At 33.8% G+C, this 13,267-nt stretch overlaps 2 protein-coding genes across 3 annotated transcripts in view; one reads left to right on the forward strand and one right to left on the reverse strand.

Annotated features, from left to right (window-relative positions):
- ZC2HC1A (zinc finger C2HC-type containing 1A) overlaps positions 1 to 488 on the forward strand; it is a 42,133-nt gene extending 41,645 nt beyond the window's left edge. Inside the window, exon 9 of the mRNA XM_047073862.1 lies at positions 320 to 488. Within this exon, the coding sequence (XP_046929818.1) occupies positions 320 to 485 (166 nt within the window). The 3' untranslated portion in view covers positions 486 to 488. The remainder of the gene's footprint in view (positions 1 to 319) is intronic.
- An 8,407-nt stretch (positions 489 to 8,895) lies between these two features.
- IL7 (interleukin 7) overlaps positions 8,896 to 13,267 on the reverse strand; it is a 58,376-nt gene continuing 54,004 nt past the window's right edge. For both annotated transcript variants that reach the window (XM_047074063.1, XM_047074062.1), the window contains one exon: positions 8,896 to 9,940. In XM_047074063.1, coding sequence (XP_046930019.1) covers positions 9,821 to 9,940 — 120 coding nt within the window. In that variant the 3' untranslated portion in view covers positions 8,896 to 9,820. The remainder of the gene's footprint in view (positions 9,941 to 13,267) is intronic.

Below are 13,267 nucleotides of genomic sequence, written 5' to 3' on the forward strand. Positions count from 1 at the left end.
TGCAGAAGGGACACCTAAATTTCCATCATGCTCCCATTGTAGTAAATACGTAGTATATTGAGGAGATGCAAAGTATGGTGGCATTTGTTCCTGAAAGATTCTCATAACAGGGACAAATAAAATGCCAAAGAAAACATTTAGAATTTCATTATTAACTAAAAGGGATTCTTTTTTTTTTAAATCTAAACTAGAAGAATATTAAAAATGAGGTTAAACAATGTTTTAGTTGTACTTAATATTTTTATGTTGTGTTTTCTAAGGGTTATGAAAACTACTGACAAGAACTTTGTGTTTCCACTTTTTTCCTATACTTCTTCAGGCCAGATGGAGACTGTGTATCTTCACTTAATGGCGGAAACATTAAAGGCATGGAAGGAAATTCAACAGGACACTTACCAAAATTCTGCCACGAGTGTGGGACTAAATACCCTGTAGAATGGGCAAAGTTCTGCTGTGAATGTGGCATTCGAAGAATGGTTCTGTGAACAGAGTCCAAAAAAAAGCTAAGTCTAAAATTTTATGACTGTTGCTGCTTGGACAGCTAAGCACTTCCTCTAGTGAATTTATGCTAAAATTATTCAAAATACTTTTTTCAGCAATTTTTGAAGCATAATCTTTGGCTGTGTAATGTGTGTGTGTATATATTTATGTACATATACTGTGTATAATAAATACCTGATGCCCCAAACTGTGCCATTCAAGGAAATATTCACTCATCTGTCAAAATAATTTCAAGTGGAATCATTAACTTAGGTGTTACTTTTCTGTTATTGTTGTTAAAGCACATGAAGCATACCTCCACAAAATCAAACACTAGTGCTCAGTCCTTCAAGCTTTAGGGATGATCATTACCTTGAGCAAAAAATCAGAACAAACATATTTATTATTGGTGCCTATTTTCAGATAGTATCATAGGATGGGATGCTTGAAATTTTGGAAATGAAGAGAATATTTTTAGTTACAACTAGTTATGTGAGATCATTTCTGTAGAGCTTCCCAACAATTAATTTTATAAATATTAAAAAAGAAAGGAAAAAAGCCCCACGGGTCTAGGTTGTCCTTTACTCAGTATGTCACTAATTTTATAATTTAAAGGTCTTTACTCATTCTTTAAAATGTAATTATGCAGTTTCCTTTTTAGAAACACAAGACTGAAAAATACAAATGTGTCTTATTCCAGTCATAACTGAATGATTTTTTTTTACTTCTTTGTTAGTTGAATGTATATTCTATTTCTAATTGTATCTCCATATTTCATTTTTTTCATAACCTCATATCTAAAGAGTTTTATTTTACTACTTTTTTTATTTGCAAAGTTTGAAAATAATATAAAATGCGTAAATTTCCTTACAAAATTCCACACATTTATTTCTGTGTAATTAGAAAAAATTATTTTTAATAGATTTTAAAACAAACCACCTCACCTAATAAATAATTTGGATAATCATTAGCAATTATTAAATTTTAATTTCCCTTGAAGTATAGTTAGATGTAGTTATGAGTAGGTCAAGGGAATATCTAATTTTCCTACTTATATTTTCTTTTTAGTGTTCAATGCCAAAACACCATTCACATCACAGTAAAAACCCCACTGATAATGCATTGCTTTAATGCATTAGTTGACTTAGTAATTAAACATTCACAAAAATTTAATTATACTTTAATTTTGGCTAAAATGTAGCTTTTAATCATTGTCACTTTCAATGTAACAGTATTTAGCAGATTTCTTTGATCGCCTATGCAGCCATATTCTGTAATTTATTAGTAATTTCTGTTGAATGGAAAGAGCTTTGATCTTATAAAGTTATAAGCAAATCTTTTATAGGCAGTTTATAGCTTCTCGTTTATGACTGTGATCAACTGTAAGGGTTAATGTAGAAATTTGTGGCTTACAATTTTTCTGAAATTTATTTATGCTTATACTTTGTAATTGTATTCATTAGTTTTTGGGATTTTTGTTTTTTGTTTCTGTTTTTGTTTTTCATTTGGGCAGGGTATGTAAACTTGAGATAATGGGAATTGTTATTTTATTTTCCTTATGGTTTCTTTCCTGACTTTTTATTAACTTTTTTTTTCTGGTTGTCTTCATTCAGTCAAATTAGTCTTTAAAAAAAGTCCATTTATTAGAATAAGCTGTAATTAATTAGGAGAATAATGTACGTATTAGATTTTCATTTCTATAATATGTTATTCTGTCTTAATTGTTATAAATCATAGGAAGAACTTTAAACTTTGTTTTACCTGGAACTGAGCACTATTTTTTTTTTTAAGACCTCATAATTTTTGCCCAAGGGGAAGGGTAGATAAAATGAACTTAAACAGAAGTGGCACGTGTTTGTTTCTCACAGAATTTTGCAGTAGCAAGTAAATGTTACAATGTACTACATGGAAAATGAGTTGGTAAAAAAAAATCATCCAATTCTAGAACCCAGAGATTATTATAAATAGTAAGTTGGTGAAGTATACTTATGAATTATGAAACATGTTGTGACAGTGTGTTTAAATGCATTTTTATATTACTTACATATATTATTCTCACATTGATTTGTTGTGCAATAGTTCAGTTTATGAGTAATTTTCCTAGATCATTTAGTTTATTTTTATTTATTTTCACAAGTATTTGCCAGTGTGGTAGAATAAAAAATGATTATAAGCTTAAATTTAAAATGTAAAAATTGCTTATATATTATTCTGAAAGTCATTAGCTTGAAAAAGTAAAATTATTATGGTTGCTGTTGTCTCTTGTTCACAGTTTTTTATTATAAATATTGTCTTCATTTTTGAACCTATTCAATAAAGATGAAGCAAAAACAAAAAAAATTCCAGTCGGTCTTTATTAATGTCTTAGCTTTTACCCAGACATAGGTAGAAAGATAAGAGCACACTGAAATATGAAGAAAATATTCAAAGTCTAAATACAAACTTTTTTAAATGGCAGAAAGTAGCTTTTAATTGGCCATTTTTTTGTGCCATCAGCTTTTAAAAAAATTGCTATTACTTTACTGAATTGCAGTGTTTTCTGACTTCAAAGTATTCTAAATGTTTCATTACAAGATTTCTAATGCATAGTAAATTCTCTTCATGGCCAGTAAAATATAGCAGTTGAAAACATTAGTGAACTTAAGATTGATAGAAAACGTTGTGTGTATATTTCGAATTAGGTAATGTTGCAGTTAATGGCAAAAAGTATTGGTTTGTCATCAATACTTAGTAATTTTAGACTATCATATTTAAAATTTTAAACAGGAGCTGTCTCTAGTAAAAATATAATCAAATTAGGGGCACCTGGGTGGCTCAGTCGATTAAGCATCCCACTTCTGCTCAGGCGTGATCTGGCGGTTTGTGAGTTTAAGCCCTGCATTGGGCTCTGTGCTGACAGCTCAGAGCCTGGAGTCTGCTTTGGATTATCTCCCTCTCTCTGTCCCTCCTCTGCTTGCACTCTGTCTCTCTCTCAGGAAATGAATAAACATAAAAAATTTTTTAATATAATTAAATTAAACATGTTTGATTTGTACTCAATGCAATATATTTGCATTGTAGGTATATGTATTTTATGTGGTGGATATATTTTTAGTACTAAGATAATTTTTCCAACTGTGTTACTGAATTGAGCAGTAGAAAATCATTAAAACCAAGTTAATGATAGCCACACTTACTTTCAGAAGTTCAGAAGTTTTTTAGTTAATTACTACTATCAGAATACTCATTATATGGAAGTTTGCTTGGCTTATATGTGGATTGCTTTTTTTGCCACTAGAGGGTGCTTTTAGATAATTTAATATTACCAGCTTCCAATTTTATTTTAAAGGCCTCTCCGCAACATAGATATATCTATATCTATCTCATGACATTATGGAGATTTATAAAAGATAGTTTTTATTCTTCATTTTGTTGTGACTTTAATAATTCGCAAGCTGGTTTTTTTTAATGTTTATTATTTTTGAGAGAGCGAGAGACAGCAAGCAGGGAAGGGGCAGAGAGAGAGGGAGACACAGAATCGGAAGCAGGCTCCAGGCTCTGAGCTGTCAGCACAAAGCCCCATGCGGGGCTCGAACTCACAGACCGTGAGATCATGACCTGAGCTGTAGTCGGCCACCCAACCCACTGAGCCACCCAGGCGCCCCCATATGCTGATTTTTAAGAACCTTAATCTAGCTCATTTTAGGCACCATTGTGGTAGTAATTAATAGGAATGTTTAATATTTAACCCTCACATTTTGTTAACAATTTATGCATCTCAAACCTATTACTCAAACATTACCAGATACTCTTTATGCTATTACTTTAATATTTCATTTTAGTTGTACGAGAGTTACAATCTTTTTTTAAGATAAGAATTTTTTTTAATCATCTAGCCTAACTTAACGATATTTAATATAGGTGAGTGACATCTACTAATTTTATTTTTTGTTTTGTTTTTTCTTTTTAAATGTTTATTTTGAGAGGGAGAGAGAGAGAAAGAGTGGAGAGGGGCAGAAAGGGAGAGAGGAAGAGAACCCCAAGCAGGCTCTGTACCCTCAGCATGCAGCCAACACAGGGCTTGATCTCACAAACCACAAGATCATGACCTAAGCTGAAATCAAGAGTCAGATGCTTAACCAATTGAGCCACCCAAGCGCTCCTAAGTTTTTAATTCCAGTTAGTTAACATACCCTGTTATATTAGTTTCAGGTGTACAATATAGTGATTCAACAATCCATCCATACATACATCACAGAGTGCTCATCACTGACAAGAGCACTCCTTAATCCCCATCACCTATTTTACCCATTTCCCCCATCCCTCCCCTCTCGTAACCTCAATTTCTCTGGTAGTGACCAGGGATGCTGCCAATCATTCAACCATGCACCACACACCCACCCCCCACAACAAAGAATGCTAATTTCTTGGTTTGGATAAATGTACCATGCTTATGTAAGATGTTAGCGTTAGAGGAAACTTGGTAAAAGGTATACAGGAACACTCTGTACTATCTTTGCAACTCCTATATATCTGAAATTATTTCAAAATATATAAATAAAGCTTATACTTGAGGGCAACATACAGCTTCAGAGTCAAACAATCGATATTTTCATAATTTATTTCTATTACAGTGTACTATGTACTATAGCTGAAGTATTGTTTTGATTTTTTGCAAATAACTTGAATCAATGAAATTTATATTGCCAGTGATATATGTTGACATTTTTGAGACCAATAACATACTTTCAAATGTCTTCAAAGGGGTCTTTAATCATCTTACCTAAAATACCTCCTCTGTTGATCAATCTTGTTTTTTCTTTCTTTGTTTTCCAGAGAATTTGTTTTCTGTAATAATTTTGTTCATTTGTTGAGTGTTGCCTTTTTTGGAATATATGCTCCCTGAAGGCAGGGGCTTTCTTGTACCTCTAGGTCCAGAACTGTCACATTAGAGATGGATACTTAATAAATATTTGTTGAGTGAATTATCTGTATCTGTGTTGCATCTTCCTGTTAAGTGGTATTCAAAGGATGGGGCTTCTTTAAACCCACTGGGCTGTGAAGATTCAAGTCCCAACCATAGTGTTTAACTTAACCTTGATGACAGTAACTCCTCTTTCTTAAGTATAAAGATGTATTTGTCTACATATTTAAACTTTTTCACAGCTAAAGACAAATCCTTTCCTTTCTGCTGGGAATGCTGGGTAAGGAGATGATAAGGTAGATATCTGTGATTTTATACTTTCCTGTCAGATCTTTCTGATTTCTCCTAGAAAGCTTTTACTTCACCTGATGAGATGTTCTTCAAACCAACCGCCTTTCATTTGATAGGATTTGGACCATTTCCAGAACAATTTATAAGAGTTCCTGTCCAATTAAATTCTTAGGTAAAATGTTCCCATTTGATTCAGATTATTTTCAAACATAAAATTTGTGATAAGCATCAAAGGTAGAAATTGGCAAGCACATGCCCATCTCTCACATGGTAGCACCTGATAGATTATTGAGTTATTTGTTGACCTTAGTGGTGGCACAAACGAAAAAATCATCAATCCCACCTGGGAAGTGTGGAAAGGATGGGACCCTTAGTCTGTGTTGTTTTTTTTTTTGTTTTTTTTTTAATTTTTTTTTTCAACGTTTATTTATTTTTGGGACAGAGAGAGACAGAGCATGAACGGGGGAGGGGCAGAGAGAGAGGGAGACACAGAATCGGAAACAGGCTCCAGGCTCTGAGCCATCAGCCCAGAGCCCGACGCGGGGCTCGAACTCACGGACCGCGAGATCGTGACCTGGCTGAAGTCGGACGCTTAACCGACTGCGCCACCCAGGCGCCCCAAGTCTGTGTTTTAAAGAAAGAAAAACAGGAGCAGTGAGCCCTAAATTGTAAATGTTTCCACAATATTCCCCATGTAAGATACAGATAGAAAATTGATTCACTTTGATAATAAGATCTTAAAGTGTATCTAACCTCCCCCCTACTTAGAAAACTTGTTTTCTACAGAAAACCGCAGTTTTTTCTTACCGTTGTGTATGAAGAGGATGTAAAACAAATAAGTGAAAATAAACCCCAGGTTATTCCAAACCAAAGTAACCATTTTGCATCTTTCTCAAATACTAAATACTTGGTGAATCTAGGTGCATACATATATTTAGGTACTGAGACATAAAAAACTGTTGGAATTGGTGATTATCAATGTACCTACCTATTGTATTTTTCTTGTCCTATAATATCTCCACAGATTCTATTATTTGGTCAGAATCAAGACTGAAAGCTGTTTCACAACACAGTTTAGAAATGAAAATTCCATGGAGATGTTGAGAACACAAAGCTGTGGAGTCCTATTGGTTTAAATTAATTATGTTCTATGCTCCTATCATATCTACCTTTAAGTAAGTTGTATTTTATTGCAGTAAAGTATTTTTTTGATAATTAGATTTTTATTGATACACTGGTTTAATGCGATTTGTCTTTATGTATTAACCACCATATACCTAGCTTTTCCCATTAGAAGCTTAAAGGAACGCAAAAGATCATATGCTTTTTCATGAGAAAACATTTTAAACAAATGTGGATAGAAAACAAATTATGTAAATAATAAGTTGTATTTAAGATAAAATATTAAGATGAATCTGATGAAATAATAATGCGTGATACCGGAAATTAAGTGCTGGGCAACGAAAGGAAGAAATATTAACATTATCTAGAATCATCATGGAAGCCATAGCAATTGAGGAGAAAGGAATTGAGATGCCCCTTGAAGTTTGAGCAGGATCTGTAGTTTTAAGAGAACTGTCTTAATCCTGGAAGGAGTATTTCCTTCAACGGATTCCTTGGGAGCCTATTCTAAAAGACTTTTAATTGAGACCCTTTATATAATGCAATATTCCCCAAAGTACATTTAGGTAATGGATTTTACATAAAAGTAGTGCTCTCTAGTCAAATTTTGGAAATGATTTTTAGTGTTAAGCTTTTTTTTTTAAAGCTGTATGTGTTTATACATCCTTTAATATACTTGTATAAATTGTAAATCTCTGAAAGAAAATTTATCTGACTCCAGAACTCAGAATCCTCCCTCTTTTTATTTTTCTTTTTATATTTCTCCTTCTCCTCCTCCTCCTCCTCATCTTTCTTCATCTTCTGTGCTGTCATCATCTTTTTCTGTAGCATTAGGATTAGGATTACTTGGGACAAACTTTAGAAAATACTGCTTTAAAGCATTGTAAATGTACATACTGGAAAGAAAATGTTCATTGGGATAAAACAAGTCTCTAAATGGAGAGTAAAAATATAAAAATATAATATCCAAGTTCGTTATTAACTAGCCTGCCTTGTCTCCACTTACCTTCCTAGTGGGTAGGAAACAACGAAGGTAAATACAACCATAAATGCCTGGGTATTTTTTTTTTCAAGCATTTGGTACACAGTATAGGCTGAATACTGTTTTGAGTGTGAATTTTCTCTAAAATTCAAACATATCATAAACAAATGAAAATCAAGAAGAAAATTTTAATAACTTATTGCAAGTATTTAAAAATATTGTTCTTTATTTTGCCATAATCTCAGAATCATTTTCAACACTTGTTAGGGATGTTTGAGACAGGCTTCAAGGAACACTTTCAAGGACAGTTTGAAGAGCTTGCCTTAGAAACTTAAAATTCCCTCATTTCTACAGCTGATGGTTTACCGACAATACCAGTTCATCAGAGTGAAGGTGTACCACACAGTTGACCATGTTTTATGGTGGAAGGAAGCATAGCTTACTTGGAAAAGTCCATCTGAAGAAAGAGCTTGGTGAAGAATCATTTGCTCCTGAAAGTGTGAGCTCCCTTTTCTAGAGTTAATAATGAAAACCAAACAAAAAACATACTTGATTCAAAGCCCTATTAATGGAGCAGTCAGTGAATTCTGTACAACCGTCTGTACAATTCTACACAGCTACCTGCACCAGTGAGGGTGAAACGCCATAGGATTTAGGGAGAGGGAGAAAGAGACGCAGGGACACAAACCTGAACTGAGAGGAAAGTCTTACCACCACACACTGGCACCAGAGCCTCATCTGAAGCTCAAAGCCGGTCAGCACTTTACCAGGTGGTAATGAAAGCATAAAAGAGCAGTAAGGCTGTGAGTTAAGCAAAGTGGTGGCTGTTGAAGGACTCTGGCCTGGCTAGAATAGGTTTTTCATTTCCCTTTATAAGTGAGCAAAGACTATTGGCAGACTTTTCTAAACTGGATGTGGTATATACAAAAGCTTCTTTTAAAAGACTAAAATTTAACATAGAAAGCAAAGTTCCTGTTCTTATATAGTTTTGGGTCCTGGTTTCATGCACATTCTGAGTAATAAGGTATTAAAAGTCACATATTCAATGACAGTGAGAGATCAAATAGTGGTACAGTATTAAAATCTTGTTTTAAAAGGCATTAAGTGAATCTGACAGTGTTATTACATAGGCCATTTATTATCAAAGGAGGAATGTTATCCAAACTAAGCAACGTTTGTAATACTGTATGAAAATATTTGTATATAATACAGATACAGTGTCAAAATTAAATATACACATTTCATTAATTAAAAGGTCAACATATATTATTCTGTTAAAAATATACTTCCCAAATTGCAAACTCATTTAGACAAATTTTATTACATACAAATGACCAAAATAACTCAGTATTATGGTTTAGCATCCTTAGAACAGGTGAGTTTCTATTTTGTGAAACTATTCTTTATGGTCATCTTAAAACATTTGCTATACCATCTAGTGAAGGCACTGTGTTATACATTCATGTATGATTACATGTCTTAATCTCTCTCTTAAATCTCTTGTACTCCTTCATACTGCTGCTGCTTTAAGGTATATGACTCCTCCTCTCATGGACGTTACCCACATCTCACTGTTAATTCTGAAACATTTTCAGCACAGAGACACCAATTTCCACTCTCATTGTAGTATGCTGATGCATAAAATTAATTTGATAATAAAGCAATGTTATTTTTTAATCCTTGCAACCTTTATATACTTCACAGATTTTCTCTCTTCTTCTGAAATTTTAAAACAGGTTTAAAAAGTATTATTGCAACTAATAGTTTACATGGATTATCTTACAAAAATCACAGAATTAATACTGATTGATTATGTCCAAAAACATATAAAATAGTTTGTTGATTGCAGCATTTGGTTTCCACTGTCTGCGTCCATCTAGTTCTAGTTCTATTGTATGAATTTCTCAGCTGCTGTAATCCACTTTTACCAGGAGGCATTCTGTCACTTCTAGGGTATTCTACCCCCAAAAACTGTATGAGCAAATAGATTCTTGGAAGATACAACTAAAGTCATATGTCTTTATATTGCCACTCCATATTTTTCAATGTTCTTTAGAGCCCCTCAAAATTTTATTCCAACAAGTTTTTATCTTTTGTAGTAGTATCCCTAGGAAACACAAGCTCTTCTGTTTTCTCTGTTCCTTTAAAGATTTGCTGTCTTCCTAGAAAAATAAATTTAAAAAGTTTTAAATTTACATTAAAAAAACACCTTTTAAAATATTCAATTATTAATTTCCATCCTATTAGGTTATGCTGAAAGTTTGGTGTAATTGAAAAGGGAGAATCTTGAATGATATTTTTTGAACTATGATTTCTAACTATACTTGTGATAATTGATGTGGAGGAAATTCAAGATTGTTGTGGTTTAAGATTTAGGATTAAAGAGCTACATCAGGTGGCTGCCATTTTCACCACTGCAACAGTGTACATGCTATTGAAATTCTGCTGAAATTTACATGGAAAAGATATTTGTGGATTACTCAATCGTCTTGTTTAATATAGGAAAAAGTGTATTTTTTTTGTGGAAGGAAGAATTAACACTGAAAACATTCAGGGTATTTTGGCAAAGTTGATTGATGATGATCTACCTGGTAGAGCTTGTGCCCTAAGGTCCACCCTGACAATCTGGTCGGTTTTCACTAGAGTATAGAAGACACGTGCCTCAAAACTAGTTTTCAGGCCCTGATGAAAATCTTACAAAAGGCTACCTGTACAACCTACAGAGAGTGGAGAAAGAAATACTTCACACGGAATAGATACATAAGGGAGCAGCTCTGTATACACTTGATCACATTTCAGTAAACCCCTGGAAGGGGGATTCATGGAGGGTAGCGTAATTCACCTTTTGGATAACAACCAATTATTGAGTGTTTTCTAGGTCACGTATTGCGTTCCATGCTTTACATACATTATTTCATTTTATCTACTTAATGACTTTATGAAGTTGATGATTTTGCCTCCATTCACAGATGAGGGAACTGAGCTGCAAGAGGATAAATAAGCTACCATAGCCATGTAAGTATAATACCTGTGGTTTAAGATCATCTGTCCTATTATTAGTTTAGCCACAAATTGGGATCTCTCTTTGTTATATATTTAGTAACACTAACACATAGCCTTTAAATAATACACTTAAAAGATTAAATAGATTTCAAAGAAAAATATGAAGGAGAATTTCTCATATTCATTTTATTGAGGGTCTAGGACATCTTCACAAAATACAAACTGAAATTCATAGGACTAAGCAGTTTTGAAATGCATAGATGTGAAAATTTAAGTGACATTTCCTAGGACACCAAGATTGAGCATTCATTAAAAAGACAAATGCAAAAAAACCATCATTTTACCTCTGTAATCCTGGGAACACAGATGTTATCTCCCTTCTCTAAGCTTTGTTTCCAGATTTTCTTAGCCAGAATCCCTCAATGTATTTATATTGCTCGTGTTCATTTCCACTCTTCCAGTTCAGCTGGAATTCCTATGATTTCCTGAGTCCCAGAGCATGCAACTCCCCCTCCTTCTTTAAGAGAAATAAGGGATTTCCATGCTCCCATATATCTATTGGTGGAATAACATTATAATAGTAACAGAAATGTGAAATAACGGAAATAACCCATCATTGCTATGAATCAACTGTCTTCATTTTCCATGTCCCACTGTAGTTAATATTTACATCATTTTTAAGTTTTGTATTAAGCTTTTACTTAAATTCTAGTATAGTTAATATACAGTGTTAAATTAGTTTCAGATGTACGATATAGTAATTCGACACTTCCACACATCACTATGTGCTCATCACAAGTGCACTCCTTAATCTCCATCACCTATTTAACTCATCCTCACACCCATCTCCCCTCTGGTAACCATGTTTCTTCTCTATAGTTAAGAGTGTTTCTTGGTTTGCCTCTTTCTCTCTCTCTCTCTCTCTCTCTCTCTATTTTTCCCTGATGCACATTTGTTTTGTTTCTTAAATTCTTTCCTGCTTTGTTGAAGATTCGTTGACCATATAATTGTGGGTCCATTTCTGGGCTTTCTATTCTGTTCCATTGATCTCTGTGTCTGTTTTTGTGCCAGTACAATACTGTCTTTGATGATTACAGCTTTGTAATACAGCTTGAAGTTTGGAACTGTGATGTCTCCGCTTTGGTTTTCTTTTTCAAGATTGCTTTGGCTCTTCAGGGTCTCTTCTGGTTCCATACAAATTTTAGAATTGTTTGTTCTAGCTCTGTGAAAAATGCTGGTGGCATTTTGATAGGGATTGCATTCAATGTGTAGATTGCTTTGGGTAGTATTGACATTTTAACAATATTTGCTCTTCCAATCCACGAGCATGAAATATTTTTTTCATTTCTTTGTGTCTTCTTCAATTTCTTTCAAAAGTGTTCTATAGTTTTCAGAGTACAGATCTTTTGCCTCTTTGGTTAGGCTTATTCCTAGGTATCTTACAGTTTGGTGCAATTGTAAATGGGTTCGATTTCTTGATTTCTCCATCTGCTGCTTCATTATTGGTGTATAGAAATGCAACAGTTCTGTATGTTGGTCTTATATCTTGCAACTTTGTTGAATTTGTGTATCAGTTCTAGAAATTTTGGGGTGGAGTCCTTTGGGCTTTCTTCATAGAGTTATCATCTCATCTGCGAAGACCGAATGTTTGACTTCTTCCTTGTCAATTTCAATGCCTTTTATTTCTTTTTGTTGTCTGCTGAGGCTAGGACTTCCAGTACTATACTGAACAACAGTGGTGAGGGTGGACATCTTCGCCGTGTTCCTCACCTTATATGAAAGGCTTTCAGTTTTTCCCCACTGAAGATGATATTAGCTGTGGGGCTTTCATGTATGGCCTTTAGGCTGCTGAGGTATGTTCCTTCTATCCCTACTTTCTGGAGGGTTTTTATCAAGAAAGGATGCTATATTTTGTCAAATGCTTTTTTCTGCATCTACTGAAAGGGTAATATGATTTTTATCCTTTCTTTTATTAACGTAGTGTATCATGTTGATTGATTTGTGGATATTGAACCACCCCTGCAGCCCAGGAATAAATCCCACTTGATTATGGTGAATCATTCTTTTATGATACTGTTGGATTTGATTTGCTAGTGTCTTTTTGATAATTTTTGCATCCATGTGCATCAAGGATATTGGTCTGAAATTCTATTTAGTTGGGTCTTTGTCTTGTTTTGGAATCAAAGTAATGCTGGCTTAATAGAATTAGTTTGAAAGTTTTCCTTCTATTCCTATTTTTTGGAACACTCTCAGAAGAATGAGTATTAACTCTTCTTTAAATGTTTGGTAGAATTCGCCTGGGAAGCCATCTGGACCTGGACCCTTGTAGTTGGGAGATTTTTGATTACTGATTGAATTTCTTCACTGGTTATGGGTCTGTTAAAATTTCCTATTTCGTCCTGATTCGGTTTTGGTAGTTTATATGTTTCTAGGAATTTGTCCATTTCTTCCAGATTGCCCAGTTTGTTGGCATATAATTGCTTATA

Source organism: Lynx rufus, unplaced genomic scaffold, assembly GCF_022079265.1.
Source record: "Lynx rufus isolate CCGP_SWC_20201006 ecotype Redwood Valley unplaced genomic scaffold, mLynRuf1.p SCAF_12, whole genome shotgun sequence".
In the NCBI taxonomy this organism is placed as follows: Eukaryota; Metazoa; Chordata; class Mammalia; order Carnivora; family Felidae; genus Lynx; species Lynx rufus.